Below are 23,544 nucleotides of genomic sequence, written 5' to 3' on the forward strand. Positions count from 1 at the left end.
TTCTACAGAAGTTTTTCTTAATGGCTAACATATGGAGGACGCATATGTCTCTCAGTAATGGACTTTGATTTAAAAACATATTGCTGCCCAATCAGTATGCATTTTATTGTTGGTGCTCAATAATCGTAATCAGCATTATGATAGCTATTCCCAGCAGGCCAAATGGAAAATAGCAATTCTTTTCAAACTGAAAGACAAGAAATCCAGTAGTTTCTGACCTTCTTCCTGTATATAGGATATGTATCCCCAATACCCTATTTCAGAGACTCTACATCATTATGTAATGGTTGGTGGATGAAAGGCCTATAACTCATTTAAAGTGTCTGGTTTTGACATTATAAAAAACTCTTGGCCTGACATGGTGGCTCAGGCCTGTAATTCCAATTACTGTGGGAGGCCAAGGCAGGAGGATTGCTTAAAGCCAGGAGTTTGAGACCAGTTTGGGCAACATAGTGGGACCCTCATGTCTACAAAAAATAAAAAATTAGCAGGCATTGTGGTGCATGCCTGTAGTCCCAGTTACTTGGGAGGCTGAGGCAGGAGGATCCCTTAAGCCCAAGTGGTTGAGGCTGCAGTTAACCATGATCATGCCACTGCACCCCAGCCTGGGTGAGAGAGAAAGACCTTGTCTTTAAAAAAAAATCTGAAAGAACATTTCTCCTAGCAATATATCTCATTATATTTTTATCATTTATTATCATCTCATGGAGATTATGATGTTCATCATTCCAAATAGAAAAGAAAAAAACAGATGGAACGTTCATTTGTGTGAATTTACAGTAGAAAAACGTCAAAAAGCACCCACCCTCAAAGATTGTAATGCAATGGTCATTTTATTAATAGTGACATACGCTTGCCCTTTACAGATATTTGGGCAGCGGATACATAGTTCACTTCTTCCCACAGAGCACGGAAAATGAAGAGCTTACAGATGTGACAAAGTGTCTACCATCTTTAAAGAATATATATATAATACATTATACATATATGCAATATATATACAATTGACTCTTCCTCTTCTATTATGAACTGCACACATTTTAACACTATGAAAATACAAATATCCTTGTTTTGTGTGTATATATATACACACATATATAACATATGTAACTATATAAATACATTTATATGTGTCTAGTATTTCAGAAGGATATATAGGAGTTGGAAAATTAGGTTTCAAATAATATAAATATCATAGTCACCACTATGATAGAAGAGTAGTTGTGACTATTGGAAGAGTTAATATTGTTAAAATGTCCATACTACCCAAAGCAGTCTACAGATTTAATGCAATCTCTATCAAAATACCAAGGACATTCTTCACAGAAATAGAAAATATAATTCTAAAATGTATGTGGAACCACAAAAGGCCCAGAATAGCCAAAGCTATCCTAAGGAAAAAGATCAAAACTGAAGGAATCACATTACCTGAAACTGACTTCAAATTATACTACAGAGCTATAGTAACCAAAACAGCAGGGAACTGGCGTAAAACAGATACATAGACCAAGGGAATAGAATAGAGAAACTAGAAACAAATCCATACACCTACCGTGAACTCATTTTCAACAAAAGTTCCAAGAACATACACTGAGAAAAAGACAGTCTCTTCAATAAATGCTGCTGGGAAAACTAGATATATATATAGGCAGAAGAATGAAACTATACCCCTGTCTCTCACCATATAAAAAAAATCAAAACAAAATGGATTAAAGACTTAAATCTAAGACTACAAATTGTGAAACTACTATAAGAAAACTTTGGGGAAAATCTCTAGGACATAGGTATGGGCAAAAATTTCTAGAGCAATGCCCCGACAAGCACAGGAAACCAAAGCAAAAATGGACCACTGGGATCACTTAAAGTTAAAAGGCTTCTGCACAGCAAGGGATACAATCAACAAAGTGAAGAGACAACCCACAGAATGGGAGAAAATATTTGCAAACTCTCCATCTGACAAATGATTAATAATGAGCGTATATAAGGAGCTCAAACAACTCTACTGGAAAAAATCTAATAATCTAATAAAAAATGGGAAAAAGATCAAATGACAAACAGATAAATGGAAAGGTGCCCAATATCATTGATAATTACAGAAATGCAAATCAAAACTACAATGAGATATCATCTCACTCCAATTAAAATAGCTTATATCTGAAAGACAGGCAATAACAAATGCTGGTGAGGATGTGGAGAAAGGGAACCTTTTGTACACTGTTGGTGGGAATGTAAATTAGTACAAGCACTATGGAAAATGGTTTGGAGGTTTCCGAAAAAAACTAAAAATTGAGCTACCATATGATCCAGCAATACCACTGCTGGGTACATAGCCCAAAGAAAGGAAATCGGTATAGTAAAGAGATATCTGCACTCCCACGTTTGTTGCAGCACTGTTTGCAATAGCTAAGATTTGGAAACAAATGAAATGTCCATCAACAGATGAATGGATAAAGAAAATGTGGTACATGTACACAATGGAGTTCTATACAGACCTAAAAAGAATGAAATCCAGTTATTTGCAACAACATAGATGGAACTGGAGATCACAATGTTAAGTGAAATAAGCCAGGCACAGAAAGACAAACATTGCATGTTCTCACTTATTTGTGGGATCTAAAAATCCAAACAATAGAACTCATGAACATAGAGAATAGAAGGATAGTTACCAGAGGTTCGGAAGTGCCAGGGGATGGTGGAGGAACTAGGAGTGGTTAATGAGTACAGAAGAATAGAAAGAATGAATAAGACCTACTATTTTATAGCACAACAGGGTGGCTATGGTCAATAATAACTTAACTGTATATTTTTAAATAACTTGAAGAGTGTAATTGGATTGTTTGTAACTCAAAGGATAAATGCTTGAGGGAATAGATATCCCATTCTCCATGATGTGATTATTTCACATCGCATGACTGTATGAAAACATCTCATGTACCCCATAAATATACACACCTACTATGTACCCACAAAGATTGAAAAAATAAATGAAATAAAATGAAACAAATAAAATTAGAAATCATGAGGTAATTCCCAGGAGAACTTGAAACTTATGTTGGGAAGTAGCAGAGACTGACTGCACAGCTTATAAAAATGGTTGTATCCTTTGCATTCCAGGAAAGGAATGACAAAGAGTCTTCATCTCCTTTGCCAAATGGGGAGGATTCTGAAGGAATGTCCCACTTCAACACCAGTGCTGGGATTGACTGACTATGTCTGCTGTGAACATAGGATAGAGTGTTAGCGTGTGTGCCAGGTATTTCTTCCTTCTCAGTGGCATGTTCCAAGAGACCATGAAGTTATAGAGCTTTACAAGTTTTCACATGAGCTTTGGCAGCAAAATAAATTTAATAGAATATCAAAATTTCTAAAGGACTTAAAACCAGCTCTAGTGAATTAATAGTATTTTATGCTTTTGAACAGCAGAAGCTGTACCTGTGTACTTGTCCACAAATGCTTACCCAGTAGATATTACCATGCTCCAATTAGGCCCATTTTCTCCAAAAGGCTGCAATAAAACAAAGGTTATAAAAAAATTAAAATAAACAAAAAAAATTAAGTCCAAACTAGCAATGCCACAAAATAAATACATACTGGTTAGTTAGTAATATATTTGCTCTTTTCTTTTTTTTTTTTTTTTTTTTTTGAGACGGAGTCTTGCTCTGCCGCCCAGGCTGGAGTGCAGTGGCCGGATCTCGGCTCACTGCAAGCTCCGCCTCCCGGGTTTACGCCATTCTCCTGCCTCAGCCTCCCGAGTAGCTGGGACTACAGGCGCCCGCCACCGCGCCCGGCTAGTTTTTTGTATTTTTAGTAGAGACGGGGTTTCACCGTGTTAGCCAGGATGGTCTCGATCTCCTGACCTCGTGATCCGCCCGTCTCGGCCTCCCAAAGTGCTGGGATTACAGGCTTGAGCCACCGCGCCCGGCCTGCTCTTTTCTAAAATAACAAATATAATGCTTTTCATTTAATTTAAAAATTATCCTATTATTATAAATATTTTAATATATTATCATGTTGAATAAATGTTAATGAACTCTATTGTTAATTGGCTCTACAATCAACAGAGACAACCTACAGAATGGGAGAAAATATTTACAAACTACCCACTGGACAAGGGGTCAATAAAACATACAACACCTGATTGTACTGATCGATAAAGGCACCAGAGTATTTTAGAAGAAAAAAGGCAATGATAGCACTTCTTTTAGCCAGGCATCTCTTAATTACACAACTTTGTACAATGCACCAACTGCACAAACATATCTAGTAGCTATGAAAACTTATCTTTATTTTCCTCTCTCATACTTCTGCTTTCAATCTTTTCTTCATCAACAAAAATTTCCATTATTAATTCAACTTGCTACTGGCCTTTAGTATTCCTTCAGTGCTTGAGTAAATTATTTAATTTTATGCAAATTAATGGATGTGTTTTATCATGTCCCAGCAAGTACCTGTGCTCTTTGGTGCTGACTGAAAGGGAGAACTAACTTTCTTAGTCAAGAATAGAGAGTATGCACAATTGCAGTAGCTTTTCTCAACTTAATGGAATCATCTGCTTGAGAGGTTATTCCTGAATCTGTAAGGGTTAGCCTATGGAGCACATAATGAAAATCCTAAAATACCAGTACCTTTCTAAAAAAATAGAAGTTTATATCTCTCACCTAAAAAAGTTCAGTTTGTCTGGAATTCAGCCTCCTTCTATCTTTCCGTTCCAACATCCCTTAGCTTTGGTACTTGTCCTTCTTGTGCAGGCTAGCGCTTCAGGCATCACATTGAGTTCCAGGACAGCTGAATGGATGAAGAGTGAAAATAAGGTATGCCCTTTCCCTTTAAGGAGCTCTCCCAACCTACTTCAATTTACATTTTATCAGCCAGAATGATTTGTAGGATGCAACAAGTTGCGACAGAAGCTGAGAAATAGATTATTTCTGAATGCATTTGCCACACTAGGTAAATTCATTATTCTGTTACTAAATAAGTGGAGAACGCTAGAGAAGATAGCTGTCTTGCTTATCCCCATAAACTTAATAAAAATCCCTTGGCTTTATATGTAATCCAGAGAATGATAACTGTAAGAACTACATTTTAATCATTTTCAAGCAACCAGATTCTAGTTCAAAGGTACTAAAAAGAGTAAGCCAGATAATATAAGATTATATTATATTAATATAATAGGGCAATAAAAAATTCCAAAGAGGACATTGTGCCTATTTTATAAGGGGGTTATACTAAGGGTAATTTCCTACCCAAATGACACTTTCCTCTTCCTTATTCCTTTTCCTTTATATAATTTAAACTATATATATTCACTACCATACTTACTTTTCTTTAAAACTAGGTACCTTACCGAATTCGTTATCTTTCCTAATATATACTTTTGCTTCTCTATTTTGTTATGTTTACTTTTGATAGGAAAAAGCGGATGCTTTGTGAAACTCATTTGTGACTAGAAGATTATGATAACTTATTAGTTTGAATCTTTTCTAATAATCAGTATAAATATTAACTTCATCAACATAATGTGACATGATAGTTGCTTGTGTAGTTTTTTAACTATTTTTGATGATTATTATGCTTAATTCATACAAAAGTTAAAATCTGAATATTTTAACAGTTTAGAGTGATCAAAGAATTGGTTGCAATAGCACATTTCACATTAATTCATATTGTACTGTGTGCACAGCCTGTGATAGCAATTAATACAAGTTAGTTTTACTTAACTGTTAATTAATCTGCCTTTTATATTTACTACTTTTGCTTCCCAAGTGAGACAGATCTGTCCATGAAAATCAGGAAGTGGTTGAGAGATTCAGTCAAACTGCTTCCTGATATTCTCCAGTGAGAAGACAATGTAAGTCCCTAGGGAGGAGTGTGGCAGGATAGGGATTCAAAACACAGAGAGAACTGAAGTATGACGTATTCATATCCCATTGCTTTTTAGGAAGAATTATGTAATCCTTATGTAACTAGCACAGCCTCTCTCTCTCTCTTCCTGTGAGTGAGTGTGTGTGTGTGTGTGTGTGCGTGTGTAGCTGAGGGCATTGCTAGAAGGGATATGGTGCACTCTCACGAGGCACCCAGTCTTCCTGAGATCAGATACTGTCTCTGACTGCAACAAAGTCTTCTCAGCACATTCTCAGGAGTGAAGATGGGGCAGATTTACATCGTCTGAATTTGGGAAGTTATAAGGAGCTGGTGCAGAGAAAATCAGGAAGTGGTTCATCAGAAGCAAAAATCATCTATTTTTTCTCTCAAATGTTATGATTAAAGGTATGCAACATAGCTGATGCCTTAAGAAAAGAGGGCTGTGGAAGACAGTGAATTAAGGTGTAAAAATGTACAGCCAATACCTAAAGAAATTGTCAGTTCAGGTCATTATTTAAATTAGTTATTTTTTCTTTCTCTGAAGTACAACTCAGCTTCTTAGTACTCCTGTCACAAAATTGCCATAAGTTGTTCAAAATTAATTATTTCATAGGACATTGACATAGCTCTTATTTTTGGGGAATGGACATACGATTATCTTGTACATGGTAATTCTGTCAAAAGATTAAGCAGTTTCTAAGGGGTTAAGATATCACCCAGTTAAACATTAAGTCCTTGATGAAGTGACTATGGGGAAATAGTAGAAAACAATGGGTGGTCCTATCCATAATTTTTAATAACTAATTTACATAAATTATATGCACTTCTAAAGTGTTTAAAAGGATTGTATCATAATTAAGGTTAACATTTATTGTATTTTGTATGCCAGAAAGTGCATTAAATGTTTTAGATACAATATTTAATAGTGTATCACATGTTTTCTTTCTGCTGATAGGAAACAGAGAAACACTTCACCATGAAAACAGATGAACTAAGGGACTGAGCCAGGTAAGGAACACTTCTAAATATGCAGAGCCAACCTAAAATGAATGACTTGTGCTGGATTATTTCCAAAGTATAACTACAGAGAGTGTGTTCATCTTAGATCTGGAGTCTGTGTAAGGTGGCATGAGGATAAGTCATTGACCTATCAAAATTAACTTACGTCCTTCCTCTGTCTTTTTCATAAATCCAACCACTGAAAGTTCATCTTCTTATTGAAACCTTCAGAAACTTTCCAGTGTTTAGTGCCAACGTAAGGTTTTGTAACATTAAATAAGAATCTATAAAACATAATTTATCAATGGGTGTGAAACCCCATCTTTTCAGATTATGTCACAGTGCCAATTTGAATGACTTGATTACTGACTCTTAATATAGATTATTTTATAGGTTGATGGTAACAGAATATTCCATGCAATGTCCTATGAGTTCATTAATATGAGGCTTTAAAGGGCAGAAGTTTTGCATTTTAATAGCTATTTCTTACTTTTTATTCATGGTTTGCTTCTGCAATGTTTGCATATTTATTTATTTATTTATTTATTTAGAGAGAGGGTCTCACTCTGTTGCCCAGGCTGGAGAGTGGGGGTGAGTTCTTGGCTCACTGCAACCTCTGCCTCCTGAGTTCAAACAATTCTGCCACCTCAGCCTCCTGAGTAGCTGGGACTATAGGCAATCGCCACCGTGCCCGGCTAACTTTTGTGTTTTTTGGTAGAGACAGGGTTTCACTATGTTGGCCAGACTGGTCTCGAACTCTGGACCTCAAGTGATCACCTGCCTCAGTCTCCCAAAGTACTGAGATTACAGGGATCAGCCACGGTGCCTGGCCTGTTTGCATTTTTAAATCAAAACAATTCATCAAGAAAACCAGAAAGTGCTTCATCATTCTATCTTTACAAAGAAACGATAAATCAGAAATTTTAGGTCAAGAAAACGTATCAGATGAGAGACAGAAGCAATATCCACGCCAAATTGTTCTACTACCTACCAACGTTTCTGCAGGCCCCTGACAGTTCTTCTTCCAAAGGTAGTGATGAAAATAAAACATTTTTGGTATGTTTACAAAGCTGACCTCTACTACATAGACCTCAGCGTGCCTAGACTAGGGTCAATAGGTGAGGAGTCCTAAAAAACAGTAGAAAGTGTAATTAAAAGTCAGATTTTACCTAGTTCAGTGCTATTTTGAGTGATAGGAAGGGAGAGGAGAATTTTGCTACATTTGTTTGTATTCTCACTTTCAGTGAGTCCCATACATTTATTTTTATACGATTTGGTATTTATTCCTAGATAGAATACCATGCATTGTCAGTTACCTTGGAAGTACTCACAGACATTCACTATGTCTGATATTGTATACTTTTTAGTTGTTATTACTGAACTTTGTTAGATTTTAAACTGTACTTATCATTGGATGCATGCTTTCATTCATCCTGTGAGTCTTAAAAGTATCAAGCGATTTGCAGAGTGCATTAGCCTTTGTGGTCAGTCTTCACTGTGTCCGACCCACTACTAGGTGCCTCCTGTTCCCCAACACCCACTAACTAACCCTCATCCCCAACACAGACATTTGCATTTGTTGTACACCCTCTAAATGGGACAAGGGTTTTTATGAAAGGAAATCTTCATCTTATCACCAGTTAAGAAACAATCAGACATTCTTCTTTCCTGACTGGATTTTCCTTTTTGTCCTTCCATCAGTGCCACTGAAAAAACTATGGAAATAGTCACTTTGGAAATAAGGAGATACAATGGGTAAGATATATAGCTGCACATTTAACTGACAAGTGAGATGACAAACTTTCTACATACAGAGCTTTCTATGAAACTGCATTAAATATTATTGAATAATTAATCAATTTAAGGAAATCTTTTGTGTTCACACACATGCACAGAAAGATAGGTAGGCTATTGTCTCAGTTTTCTTTGGCTCAGCCTGAAGTGAATTGTGTTGCTTCATGAGAAATATAAATATTAAAATTAACTGCAATGCAAGGACAATGTTTATACAGGCTTTACTATGTGTGTGAATGCTTTGTAATAGACTACTCAATGTGCAGGCAATTCTTCCAATAGCCATATGTCTTGAGGGTCCATGCAATCATGCAGAGTTGCTGCTTCATATTTAACAGTATTTTGATTAATCCACTTGTTCTTCATCTTTAACTTTTTAGTTAAATGTTGCTTAGGTGAATAGTACTCAATTTAATAGATTTAAATGATCTATAATATACAACTATTTTTCCCTAAGACATAGCATTCAGGTGGCATGTTTATGTATGTATGTATGTGTGTTTGTATTTCTTGCATTTCTTCTCTCCATGATGGTAGATGAATAGACAAAGATATAAAATAGAGATGAAGATGTTGAATAGAAGGAACGATTAGGAAGTGTGTTGTAAAATTTCCCAACAGGTAAAATAGAGGAAGATAAACATATTGCGACAGTACATATGTGTATATGCACTGCTATACCTGGTACTTACTGAGCACCTAATTACTTTCCTAAGTGATTGTGGGAATTAACTTAATCATCACAGTAATCTCATGAGGAATCCAAACTGCAGTACACCAACTGCAAGGAATATTTTGTCAAGAGTAGATAATTATTAGATTGAGAGAAAAATAACTAACATTTGAGATTCTTGAGGGAGACCAGATTTAATTTCAGAAAATAGAATATGTACCTATGGGCAGAATATATAAGCAGCCATAGTAAAACTTAGCATTAAAAATTTTTTTTCATTACATGAGATCTTAATTGTTAAGGGTGCTAGGTATAATGGCAAGCAAAAATAAATAAATGAAATCCCAGATGCAGTACCTGTGTCTGGGGCTATTGTCAGGAAGAAATTAGCAAGTAATTGTCACCAGAGTGGTAAAAGTGCTATCACAGCTGTTATAGGGTGGTGAAAACACAGCGGGGTTGGAAGGGGGGTCATGTAACTGACTACTATGGGGATGAAGGTGAAGGGGCGTCGGAAAGAGTTTCCAGAAAGAAGACAAAACTATGCTGGAACTTGAATATTGATAGGCGATTTACTAGGTGGACAATTAGTGAAGCAAATGTCCAGCCCCCCATGGGAAAATGAGCACAAACAAAAGAAAGTATGTGTAAGCAAGGCATATACTCAACATGCAAGTAATTTGATATAACTGTAACATGAGGCCCATTTGGGTAAGGGATGAAATAAAAGTTTCTATCAATTGTCAGTGGCCCAGCCCATAGATTTTCACGAACCTTATTAAGCACTTTGAATTTGCACTTGCAGGCGATGGTAATTTTTATTTAGCAAAGAGCAGTCTGATAGAGAAAGAGTGGCAGACGAGAAATATTAAAAGTAAAAACATTAGTTGCTATGACAAAAATTATCTAAGCAGTACAATATAGATAGGATTTGAATGGCTGTGATGCAACGTTCACATGGTTGTCCCTTCTTGTCTTTCACATCTTAGCTCACGCCCCTCATTCTCAAGAATCCTCTCTGACCACCTGATCTCAATTGGTTGGCCATCAGGACATGCCCTCATTTTAATTCTCTGTATCATAGCAATTATTTATTTATTGAATAATTAATTTGTTTTACTGTACTAAAGTATAATTTCCATTTGGGGAGAAATGCTTTTTGTTTATTGCTGAATCCCAAGATCGACAACAGTAACTGCAAAATACTCTGGCTCAATACCTGTTGAATGAATGAATGAAGAAAGCAAGTCAGTGTCAAGATAAATGGATAGGTACAAGAGGCCCTTTATTTGGTAGTATTTGACAACTGATTAAAGGAAGGGATGAAGGGAGAATTGAGCTAAAATTAACATTTTAAACTTTTATGCTTGGTGATTATATTTTGGACAAATCAACTGAGATAGTGAACACAGAATAGGATTTGGTTTGAAAAGGTATGGGGATGAGTGTAATTTCTGAATTTTATAATGCAGGTAAGAAATTCATTTCTCTGATTTACTAAAACTCCTAAAAAGTAATAATGACTTATTTCCCTCATCCAAAGGAATCTTTTTAGTGACTTTGGTGTTTCTCTTTCCCAGGTCATGAGTCTTAATTGTTCCATGTGGCAGGACAACAGCATGTCTGTCAAATACTTTGCGTTTGCCAAATTCTCTGAGGTCACTGAACAGTGTTTCCTTCTATTTTCCCTCATCCTACTCATGTTCTTAGCATCACTGACAGGCAATGCTCTCATAGCCCTTGCTATCTGGACCAACCCAGTCCTCCACACCCCCATGTACTTTTTCCTGGCCAACTTGTCTCTCCTGGAGATCGGCTACACTTGCTCAGTCATACCCAAGATGCTGCAGAGCCTGGTGAGCGAGGCCCGAGGAATCTCTCGGGAGGGTTGTGCCACACAGATGTTTTTCTTTACATTGTTTGCTATCAGTGAATGCTGCCTTTTGGCAGCCATGGCGTTTGACCGCTACATGGCCATATGCTCCCCATTGCACTATGCAACACGAATGAATCGTGGAGTGTGTGCCCACTTGGCAATAGTTTCTTGGGGAGTAGGATGCATGGTGGGCCTGGGCCAGACAAACTATATTTTCTCCTTGGACTTCTGTGGCCCCTGTGAAATAGACCACTTCTTCTGTGACCTCCCACCTATCCTGGCACTCGCCTGTGGGGACACATCTTATAATGAAGCTGCAGTCTTTGTCGTGGCAATCCTTTGCATTTCCAGCCCATTTTTACTGATCATTGCTTCCTATGGCAGAATTCTAGCTGCAGTGCTGGTCATGCCCTCACCTGAAGGCCGCCGTAAAGCTCTCTCCACCTGTTCTTCCCACCTGCTTGTAGTAACACTCTTCTACGGCTCAGGATCTGTCACCTACTTGAGGCCCAAGGCTAGCCATTCACCAGGAACAGATAAACTCCTAGCTCTCTTCTACACAGTGGTGACATCCATGCTGAACCCCATCATCTACAGCTTACGGAACAAGGAAGTTAAGGCAGCTCTCCAGAGAACTGTGGCAAGAAAAAAATTTTGACCCATAGTTAGGTACCAGAGGACTTTGAAAATTTGCTTCTTGGAAAAGATGTACAAACAGCCTAAAAGTTAACAAACAAACAAAAAGCTGTGTACTCTCCCACATGTCTTGTAAGGAGCTTCTTTAGTTACAGTGATGGTAATTTTTGAGTCATCTCTGTACTTAGAGTATAAAATTACCAGTTTATACCTCAGAAGCCAGGCAAATTCTTACTCTACACGCTTAGGCATTTTCTAGCCCCTGAGGGGCCTATCTGACTTTTACTTTGGTCACAAGGGGGTGTGTTCTTAAAGGTACCTGTCCCCTATGATTCTTAATTACCTAATAATTCTAGAAAGTTTATTATTTCCTTCCATAAAAATGTCTTAAAATTCAACTTTAATTATCGGTACATAGAGTCAAATAATTATTTTTGTGATTTGCATGTAACTATAAAATATGCAAACATTAAAAAAAAGCACCCTCTTAAGTTTCAAAAGCATTTGTTACAGAATATTAAAAGAAAAATATGGGCAATTTTTACTGAGAGTTCTCATGGTAAAATGTTTTTAAAAAGAGAAATAGTATTAAAATGCAAAGATGGAGAAAGAAAATGCAACTAAAATTAATATAAACTTTTTAAAATGTAATTTAAAAATGTATATATGTGCAGATGGATCCTGATGCAATAGATTTGGAGATCATCCAAAAAACTTGCTCTTCAGAGGACTGAACATGGTTATAGCACAATTCAGTAGCTCTAGGCACCTACAGAGGCATTGCCTTGGATTTAAACGTCTAGTTCTCAGAAAGGGGCTCTGTTAACATTTGATCTATGAGGAATTAATAACTACTCATATAATAGTTGTAATAGAAGAACCAGTGGAGAATTGTGATACTTCCATGATCTTGCTTAAGGTTATCTGCCAAATAGAGAGATGTAATCTTCTCTCAGAATGTGATATTTCTACTATTGGGGAATAATGGTGATGCTCACTAATGACCAAGGTGTATGTTTTGCTGGATATCCCAATTTTATGAAAACCTGACTTATTAATGTAAACGTGAAACTGTGGTTTTTATTTATACTGTGTGGATAGTAATTGACAATGTAAATAATCTGAACAGGCAAGAATAACTGACTAGTTAACACAGACTACAATTAAAAACAGAAAGTATATTTAGTTATTAGATAATTTGTAAGTATGTTTATAAGTTTAGAAAGAAATGTAAATGTGATTTATTAAGTAATGGAGCATGTTTTAATAATTGTATAGTATGACCTCTTGTTTTTGCAAGAACTTTATATATAAATTTGAGTGGATCCAAATGATATGTCAACAGTAGTTTCTTTAGGCAGTTATATTACCAGTGAATTTTTTTCTTCTCTCTGTTTCTGAAATATCTTCAATAAATATGTATGTCATGTGAATAAAGATATAAAATATTAAATTGTTGACTTCTTTTTAAAAGCCTTTTTCTTATTTATTTATTTATTTATATTTTCCTTCCCTTTTCTTACAAATTGTTGAGGTTTTTCTTAAAACAAATGTAATACATGCTTTTCAGGACAATTTATAAAATACACAAAAATCTAAAAATTAAAATCTAATTGAGTTATATTCTTGCAACCCAGCAATAATCAATGTAAATATTTGAGTTAATTTTTTTTTTTTCTTTCTTTCTTTCTTTCTTTCTTTCTTTCTTTCTTTCTTTCTTTCTTTCTTTCTTTCTTTCTTATTATTATAATACTTTAAGTTCTAGGGTACATGTGCATAACGTGCAGGTTTGTTACATATGTATACTTGTGCCATGTTGGCGTGCTGCACCCATCAACTCGTCAGCACCCAACAACTCGTCATTTACATCAGGTATAACTCCCAATGCAATCCCTCCCCCCTCCCCCCTCCCCATGATAGGCCCCGGTGTGTGATGTTCCCTTTCCTGAGTCCAAGTGATCTCATTGTTCAGTTCCCACCTATGAGTAAGAACATGTGGTGTTTGGTTTTCTGTTCTTGCGATAGTTTGCTAAGAATGATGGTTTCCAGCTGCATCCATGTCCCTACAAAGGACATAAACTCATCCTTTTTTATGGCTGCATAGTATTCCATGGTATATCTGTGCCACATTTTCTTAATCCAATTTGTCACTGATGGACATTTGGGTTGATTCCAAGTCTTTGCTATTGTGAATAGTGCCACAATAAACATACGTGTGCATGTGTCTTTATAGCAGCATGACTTATAATCCTTTGGGTATATACACAGTAATGGGATGGCTGGGTCATATGGTACATCTAGCTCTAGATCCTTGAGGAATCGCCATACTGTTTTCCTAAATGGTTGAACTAGTTTACAATCCCACCAACAGTGTAAAAGTGTTCCTATTTCTCCACATCCTCTCCAGCACCTGTTGTTTCCTGACTTTTTAATGATCGCCATTCTAACTGGTGTGAGATGGTATCTCATTGTGGTTTTGATTTGCATTTCTCTGATGGCCAGTGATGATGAGCATTTTTTCATGTGTCTGTTGGCTGTATGAATGTCTTCTTTTGAGAAATGTCTGTTCATATCCTTGGCCCACTTTTTGATGGGGTTGTTTGTTTTTTTCTTGTAAATTTGTTTGAGTTCTTTGTAGATTCTGGATATTAGCCCTTTGTCAGATGAGTAGATTGCAAAAATTTTCTCCCATTCTGTAGGTTGCCTGTTCACTCTGATGGTAGTTTCTTTTGCTGTGCAGAAGCTCTTTAGTTTAATTAGATCTCATTTGTCAATTTTGGGTTTTGTTTACATTGCTTTTGGTGTTTTAGACATGAAGTCCTTGCCCATGCCTATGTCTGTTCATATATATGCCCACTTTTTGATGGGGTTGTTTATTTTTTTCTTGTAAATTTGTTTGTGTTCTTTGTAGGTTCTGGATGTTAGCCCTTTGTCAGATGAGTAGATTGCAAAAATTTTCTCCCATTCTGTAGGTTGCCTGTTCACTCTGATGGTAGTTTCTTTTGCTGTGCAGAAGCTGTTTAGTTTAATTAGATCCCATTTGTCAATTTTGGTTTTTGCTGCCATTGCTTTTGGTGTTTTAGACATGAAGTCTTTGCCCATGCCTATGTCCTGAATGGTACTACCTAGGTTTTCTTCTAGGATTTTTATGGTATTAGGTCTAACATTTAAGTCTCTAATCCATCTTGAATTAATTTTCGTATAAGGAGTAAGGAAAGGATCCAGTTTCAGCTTTCTACTTATGGCTAGCCAATTTTCCCAGCACCATTTATTAAATAGGGAATCCTTTCCCCATTTCTTGTTTCTCTCAGGTTTGTCAAAGATCAGATGGCTGTAGATGTGTGGTATTATTTCTGAGGACTCTGTTCTGTTCCATTGGTCTATATCTCTGTTTTGGTACCAGTACCATGCTGTTTTGGTTACTGTAGCCTTGTAGTATAGTTTGAAGTCAGGTAGCGTGATGCCTCCAGCTTTGTTCTTTTGACTTAGGATTGTCTTGGAGATGCGGGCTCTTTTTTGGTTCCATATGAACTTTAAAGCAGTTTTTTCCAATTCTGTGAAGAAACTCATTGGTAACTTGATGGGGATGGCATTGAATCTATAAATAACCTTGGGCAGTATGGCCATTTTCACGATATTGATTCTTCCTATCCATGAGCATGGTATGTTCTTCCATTTGTTTGTGTCCTCTTTTATTTCACTGAGCAGTGGTTTGTAGTTCTCCTTGAAGAGGTCCTTTACATCCCTTGTAAGTTGGATTCCTAGGTATTTTATTCTCTTTGAAGCAATTGTGAATGGAAGTTCATTCATGATTTGGCGCTCTGTTTGTCTGTTACTGGTATATAAGAATGCTTGTGATTTTTGCACATTAATTTTGTATCCTGAGACTTTGCTGCAGTTGCTTATCAGCTTAAGGAGATTTTGGGCTGAGACAATGGGGTTTTCTAAATATACAATCATGTCATCTGTAAACAGGGACAATTTGACTTCTTCTTTTCCTAACTGAATACCCTTGATTTCTTTCTCTTGCCTGATTGCCCTAGCCAGAACTTCCAACACTATGTTGAATAGGAGTGGTGAGAGAGGGCATCCCTGTCTTGTGCCAGTTTTCAAAGGGAATACTTCCAGTTTTTGCCCATTCAGTATGATATTGGCTGTGGGTTTGTCATAAATAGCTCTTATTATTTTGAGATACGTTCCATCAATACCGAATTTATTGAGTTTTTAGCATGAAGGGCTGTTGAATTTTGTCAAAGGCCTTTTCTTTATCTATTGAGATAATCATGTGGTTTTTGTCTTTGGTTCTGTTTATATGCTGGATTACGTTTATTGATTTGCATATGTTGAACCAGCCTTGCATCCCAGGGATGAAGCCAACTTGATCATAGTGGATAAGCTTTTTGATGTGCTGCTGGATTCGGTTTGCCAGGATTTTATTGAGGATTTTTGCATCGATGTTCATCAGGGATATTGGTCTAAACTTCTCTTTTTTTGTTGTGTCTCTGCCAGGCTTTGGTATCAGGATGATGTTGGTCTCATAAAATGAGTTAGGGAGGATTCCCTCTTTTTCTATTGATTGGAATAGTTTCAGAAGGAATGGTATCAGCTCCTCCTTGTGCCTCTGGTAGAATTTGGCTGTGAATCCGTCTGGTCCTGGACTTTTTTTGGTTGGTAAGCTATTAATTATTGCCTCAATTTCAGAGCCTGCTATTGATCTATTCAGGGATTCAACTTCTTCCTGGTTTAGTCTTGGGAGCGTGTAAGTGTCCAGGAAATTATCCATTTCTTCTAGGCTTTCTAGTTTATTTGCACTACTGTGGATATATCTTTTCTTCTATTGTATTTTCCAACTGGTTACAGGATGTTTACAAAAATAGAAATCCCATTACCACAAGTGGAAGCATTTTATATGAAATTCAAGAATAAATTAAAAGAATGATATGCCATAGCCAAGTGGAATTTATTTGAGAAATTCTTCAAGAGTGTTTCAATAGATTACTGTTCCAAATAATGAGTAAATAACACTGATTAAAATTCAAAATATCTTACCAATTTTTAAAAATGCTTGGTGACATGTGACATTGTAGGGAACAGTAGGAAAATTATTTAATGAGACAAAAATGTTTACTCAAAATTAAATCTACTATCATGTTAATTAGAGAAATACTAGAGAAATCTCATTAATATCAGGAAAAAGTAAAGATTGCCAGCATTTGTCACAATTATTTACTCTTTTTAAAAATATTTACTACCTAGTATAATTTTGGAACTGTAACTGGTTAAGAATTCTGAGACATGGGCATACATACATTTTAAAAGTCATGTGAAATTAAAACAGAACAACAGTAGTAAATGCACTATACAATTTTCATGAATCAGTACAATCAGTGGATATATTTCTGGGAAACGTATCACTGGAAGAGTCATAAACTTTGCAATAAAAATGCAATTGTCTGAAATAATTTAAAATGTCATAAATCTGGTATTTAAAATCAATGACAAAATAATACATTATTTAATGGATCAAATGATGACCCACTAAAATAATGATGATATTAGATTACTGACTCAATGATTTAACTAATACATTAAATATTTAAAGGATTAAATATATAAATATTTCACTGCAAACTGTGAATCTTACTTGAAGAATGGGGAGAAAATGTAAATTCTTGCATAAACTTGGGATTTGGAATTTTTTATAAATCAAATTAAAAGTCATGATGATATGCGATTTTTTACCTAACGGATTATAAGACAAAAATAATCATTGAATTGGAATTGGCAGGGGGGAGGTGAGGAGGCTCTATTGCACAAGTGTTAAGAGACATAGGTGGATGTTTTAAAATTCTTTTATATATGACAATGCCATATTTTTGACTCATATATTATTTCTAAGTAAATACATCATAGTATGTGTGCATATTTAATTATAAATCATATATTGAATTATAAAAATATTTTATCACAGCAGTTCTTAATATAAAGTAAAATTATAACAAATTTAGTAACCAATAATATGGCATTTACTCAAGTAATTTGGGACATCCTTATAATGGAGCATTATTCAGGCACGGACATTATACATAATGGTAACTGATGTTGAAAAATGTTTATATTTGTTAAGGAAAATAACCAGTTATTAAAGAGAAACAAGTCTCATTTACATGGTGTGTAGCTAGCTTCTAATAGTAAAGACATTGCTTCTTTCCTTTTTCTCCAACCATAGCGATGAACATAAGGATGTATACACTTGAGGGGCCTGAGCATGGGTAAAATAATTTGTCATGATATTGTCTCACTGCAGATATAGCAAATGTCCACTTGAGAAATGCCTCACTTCATGTTTCTCCCTTGAGAAAGCCCTGCCTGGACACTAAACACTCCAGGCTAATTAGCAATTTGGAGATGCAGATCTCCAAGGTGTTGAGAGAATCTATATCCTACATACTTCTAATTTTTTTCTAATCTGATTTTCTCCAGGGACTGTTGCCCAAGAAATATTTACTTTCACCAGACTTGTAGGTATTGGGCAGTGATATTCACTTCAGGGGAGAAACTCTAATATGCTTAAGTCATGTCACCAGAGATACTGTCTGCACGCTGACAGAAGTGAAAGGAAGAAGGAGACTGACGAGAGAATGTAAGTAACCTGTCTTAATGCCTCATGTCACCATTCCTTTCTCCCTCTTGAGTTGCCTCCAATCACATTAGTCAGCTTTGACTGACTTAGCTACTTCTTTTAATGACTCACTTTGTGTCTCCTACGGATCTCCTTTTAGGAGTCATTTCTAAGGTCTGACTTTTATGTATTAATATCAAATGTAGTCATTGTTCATACCACAGAAATAATTAGAAAAATGCACTGGGAAAACAAAGTTCTTGATCTTCTTGCCAAGAGGAAATGGATTTTCCTCTAGATAATTCTTCCTTTCCCAAATAGCACTTAATAGCATTTCTTCATCTTTCAGATTTGCAAATATAGTTTTTCACAATACTATTTTCTGATTAAAATGTATATATACATAAGTATTTTATAGTTTATATATAAATTTCATAATAAGGTAAATAGAAAAATTACATATAAAATGTATAAAATGTATATATGTATAGTTTCTCTCCATATATATGTATGTATATATATGAGTGTGTGTATATATATTATATATATAAAACAACTCTCCTTCTCAGATCGTGTTAGGAGACTTTCTTCAAGTCACAAGTCTTAGATTTAAACCATAGAGAAGGCAAATGGCTACACATCTCACCTCCAATTTGTAAGCTGGTTCTCAGTGAATTGGAGAGAGTATGATTTCATATGATCAAGATAGAAAGTTAGTAATGAGTTGAAAGGCCCTTGTAGAACCATTCCTTATAATACAAACATTCAAATAAAATTGGAATATAATAAAAATATATTAGAGGAATAGATTATTTTGATTTCATTGATAATTCTGACATATAAATAGTACAGTCATAAGAATTTAATGTATTAAATAACTGAAATATGACTTTTAGTGACTAGCACTAGAACACATCAATCTCGGATAAATTAGCATTGTATGTTAAGAAGCATTGGGAATAAGCAGAATATGGGAATCTATGCAACATGATTTTCCATTTTTTTAAGTAGAATTCTTTAGTATCCATATAAATTTAAACATTTAGTTTCAGAATTTAAAAATTTAAATCTTTATTTACCCCATTTAAATCACCATTTTACTTTCTGAAATATAAAATTATCTAAACAAAATAATAAATTTAGCCTTCATTATTACTAAAGATAAAAGATTCAGTTAGATTCTATGTGAAGGGCAGAAAATTTTCGTGCATAGAGGATAATACCATTAATAAAATAGTAAGTGAAGCATTATGGAGTATATTATAATCCAGACAGTTTTTTTTTAAATGTAGAACAATGGAGAAATGAGCTGACAAAGACATATTTTGTCTCTTCATAATCATGTGAAATAACACCTTGTCTTTAAATGAGTCAGAGTAGATGAGTTTTTAACTTTATTTTTAAACAAAAACATTTTGTGGCTATCAGTCTGAACAAATGTGTGCACTTCTGAATTTGTGAGTTTGCCTTTTGATGTGCATATGTTACAAATGTTTTATTTTTCAACTATAATAGATAAAGGATTTTGTGGTAGTCATGTAAGTTGTTAAATAAAGAAAATAGCTTCCTTCCATATTGAAATTCATCTGTGTCTGACATTGTATCATTCTGATCAGAAAATTAGTTATACAAAACCTTATCATAACCAACCTTGTCTATAAGACAGAAAGGACACAAAATATGTTAAATTTATTTTTCTGACCCACTTCCTCACTGTTATGTATTATTTTTGCATTACAATTTCTGTTAGAATGATCAATTGTCACCCATAATTTACTACTGGGTATTTATAGTCTCAGTATTCAGATAAGTTTTTTCCTCCAAACAGAATTTCCTACTAACAGAATTGTATAGTCACCTGAACTGGGAGCTTTCTTTCATCTTTGAGTAGATTATAGTTAGTAATAATTTTCAACAAATGGGGAAAAGAGCTGATCATATAAAAAAAGGCCCACACCTGTAATCCCAACACTTCGGGAGGCTGAGGCGGGTGGATCATCTGAGGTCAGGAGGTCAAGATCAGCCTGGCCAACATGGTAAAACCTTGTCTCTACTAAAAATACAAAAATTAGCCGGGCATGGTGGTGCGTGCCTGTAATCCAAGCTACTCAGGAGGCTGAGACAGGAGAATCACTTGAACCCAGGAGGCGGAGGTTGCAGTGAGATGAGATCGTGCCATTGCACTCCAGACTGGGCATCAGAGCAAGACTGTGTCTCAATAAATAAATAAATAAATAAATAAATAAATAAATAAAAATAAGGAGGATGGGCCAATGTTTATTGAGACCAAAAATAATGACCTAAAGAATGTTTTTGTTTTTAAGAATATCTTTTTAATAATTATTATTTTTTCCTTTTCAGAGAAATCCCTCCAGTTAAAAACCTCAGTTAAGATTTTACTTCAAATATTGTATGTGAGTAGTAACAACATTTCTCTAAATTGAATTCCCTATACCTAGTTTTCTCTTTACCTTGGATGACTAATGGAAAGAAACAATCAAACATCTGGGGGAGATTTTATTTTGCTTGGATTCTCAGATCAGCCCCAGTTGGAGGTCATCCTTTTTGTGGTAGTTTTGATATCGTATCTTCTAACCCTTGTGGGCAACACAGCCATTATTGTGATCTCCTGCCTGGACTCCAAACTCCACACGCCTATGTATTTTTTTCTCACAAATCTCTCCTTTCTTGACCTTTGCTTCACTACCAGCATTGTTCCCCAGCTATTGTGGAACCTGAAGGGACCGGCCAAGACCATCACACCCACTGGCTGTGCCATACAACTCTACGTGTCCCTCTCCTTGGGTTCCACTGAGTGTGTACTCCTTACTGTCATGGCATTTGACCGCTACGTAGCTGTCTGCAGACCTCTCAATTACACTACTGTCATGGCCCCATCACTTTGCAAGGCCTTAGCAGGAATAGCCTGGCTAAGTGGAGTAGGAAACACTCTCATCCAAGGCACCATCACCCTCCGGCTGCCTCGATGTGGGAATTGCCATCTCCACCACTTCCTGTGTGAGGTGCCTGCCATGATCAAGTTGGCGTGTGTGGACATTCATGCAAATGAAGTCCAGCTTTTTGTGGCCACATTGGTTCTCCTCCTTCTTCCTATGGCATTGATATTAGTCTCCTATGGATTCATTGTGCAAGCAGTGATAAATACTAAGTCAGTCAAGGCTTGGCGCAAGGCCCTAGGGACCTGTGGTTCCCATCTGTTAGTGGTGTCCCTCTTCTTTGGGCCCAGTTCAGCCATATACATTCAACCAAAGAGATCCTATGGCCGCAGCCAGGGCAAGTTCCTCACACTTTTTTATACCGTTGTGACTCCTACCCTCAATCCTCTCATATATACTCTGAGGAACAAGGATGTAAGAGGAGCCCTGAGGAGACTGCTGAGGAGGGAACAAACTTTCTAGTGGAAAAATCAGGAAACAGTAACTTTCTGTGCTGGAATTTTAGATAATAAATATGACATGAAATGACTTCCAAGTATGCACATATTACAAATGTCGCTTGTCTCTCTGGCTCTATTTACATACAATATGGCTAACATAGTCCTCGAAAAAAGAAGCAAGCATATAAATTCAAATTACTTAGCTCATGGAACCGTGTGTGTGTGTGTGTGTGTGTGTGTGTGTGTGTTTACAAACATTTTAATACTCTCTCTTATTATCTTTGAAGGCTGAAGCATATACCAACATTGGGACATTTCGTGATGATCTACCCACTATATTGTGCCTACATATAGGATTAGGGAATTAAAATAATATTTAAACAGAAAATTTTAAAGTATTGATTACTGTAAGGAGAGAATTGTAGTATTTTCTTTGTAAAAGACTCACAGTGTAATATTATTTAAAACATTAAGTATACATTTTCTTTCAAGAAATACAGTAAAACAAAACTTGAAAATATATGTGTATGTGATTTTCTTTGTAGTAAAGGAACATATCTGTGAATTCACTTAAAATACTATTAAGAAAAAATGAAATATTTCTTTTTAATACAAATAGAAATAATTGTATTATAAATAATTATTGAATAATTTAATGAAATATCCAATATTTTTAAATGTAATTTCAGAGAGATTCAGGGCCTGCTTGAACAAACCTTGCATTTTATCCTATCTGACACTCTCTTGCTTCACTCAGTGTCTTTAAACACACGAACTCTTGGCCAAGACAGCCTTGGTTTGAAATTTTGTTCCACTAAGTAGCTGGGTATAACCCTCTGCTCTTTACCCAACCTGTATATTTTTCAGTTTAATCACTTTGTAGGTTTGCAGTGAGGGTTAAATAAATTAATCCATGTGACATGCTGAAAAATTAATCACGGCACTGGTAAGTGCTAAATAAATCTTTAGAATTATTAAAATACTTTTCAAAAACTGTTTGGTGTTTAGGAACCTCGAGTCTTCACATTCTTCCTCTATTATATTAAACATATGCTTGGTTTCTTTGTATTTGTTTTGTGTTTCATATTATATGGCACTTGATATCACTTTTTTTTTACTTGACTGGAAATACCAAGACCAACCAAATTCTCTTGTCACACCTCTTTGTATTAACACCAATTTGCACTTCTTTTTTTCCCAACTTTTATTTTAAGTTCAGGAGTACATTTTAAGACCAAATTTTTAAACTTTTCAAACTGTTCCTTTCATGTCTTATTTTTTTCTCCATGATAACTTTGAATATTCTACAATAATTAACTTTTCTCTATGACTATGCTATTCTAATAGTAAATAAACTCTAAAGTATCGAGCAGTTCATTGAATGTTTATGTTGTTTTTATTACTAGTTTCTGTTTTTATTGTTTACTCAGTTATCTGACAAAAACACTGAAATCTATGATAAATTAATAAAGCTGGGACATTTATATTTATTTATTTATTTTGAGACAGAGTTTCGCTCTTGTTGCTCTTTTTTTCCCAACTTTTATTTTAAGTTCAGGTTTGTTATATGGGTAAACACAATTTGTGCTTCTTATGTGCCCATTTGCACTTTGGAATTTGTGCTCTAAAAAACATGCTTCAGACTCTGAGTCAGAGTGCTGGTGTTCCAAGCCCCATCCTATCAA

The 23,544-nt window shown here is 35.5% G+C and overlaps 2 protein-coding genes across 5 annotated transcripts in view; both read left to right on the forward strand.

Moving 5' to 3' along the window:
- LOC110740371 (olfactory receptor 2G3-like) overlaps positions 1-22,327 on the forward strand; it is an 84,526-nt gene extending 62,199 nt beyond the window's left edge. Inside the window, exons 1-7 of one of the 4 annotated variants that reach the window (XR_004184258.1) lie at positions 2,948-3,253; positions 4,749-6,267; positions 6,818-6,870; positions 8,563-8,616; positions 18,324-18,483; positions 20,824-20,876; positions 22,147-22,327. Coding sequence is in view for 3 of the 4 variants with exons in the window: in XM_031667011.1 (XP_031522871.1) it covers positions 20,946-21,881 (936 nt within the window). In the remaining variant the exon portion in view is untranslated. Of the gene's footprint in view, positions 1-2,947; positions 3,254-4,748; positions 6,268-6,817; positions 6,871-8,562; positions 8,617-18,323; positions 18,484-20,823 lie in introns of those variants that run through there. The other 3 variants (XM_031667010.1, XM_031667011.1, XM_031667012.1) reach the window with 3 other exon arrangements.
- LOC101020438 (olfactory receptor 10C1-like) lies at positions 8,627-12,363 on the forward strand. The gene has a single exon (XM_021939389.2). It carries the CDS (start codon positions 10,912-10,914, stop codon positions 11,860-11,862), a length of 951 nt encoding a protein of 316 aa, XP_021795081.2. The 5' UTR covers positions 8,627-10,911; the 3' UTR covers positions 11,863-12,363.
- Positions 22,328-23,544: the final 1,217 nt, after the last annotated feature.

The sequence above is a fragment of the Papio anubis genome, chromosome 6, assembly GCF_008728515.1.
Source record: "Papio anubis isolate 15944 chromosome 6, Panubis1.0, whole genome shotgun sequence".
NCBI lineage: Eukaryota > Metazoa > Chordata > Mammalia > Primates > Cercopithecidae > Papio > Papio anubis.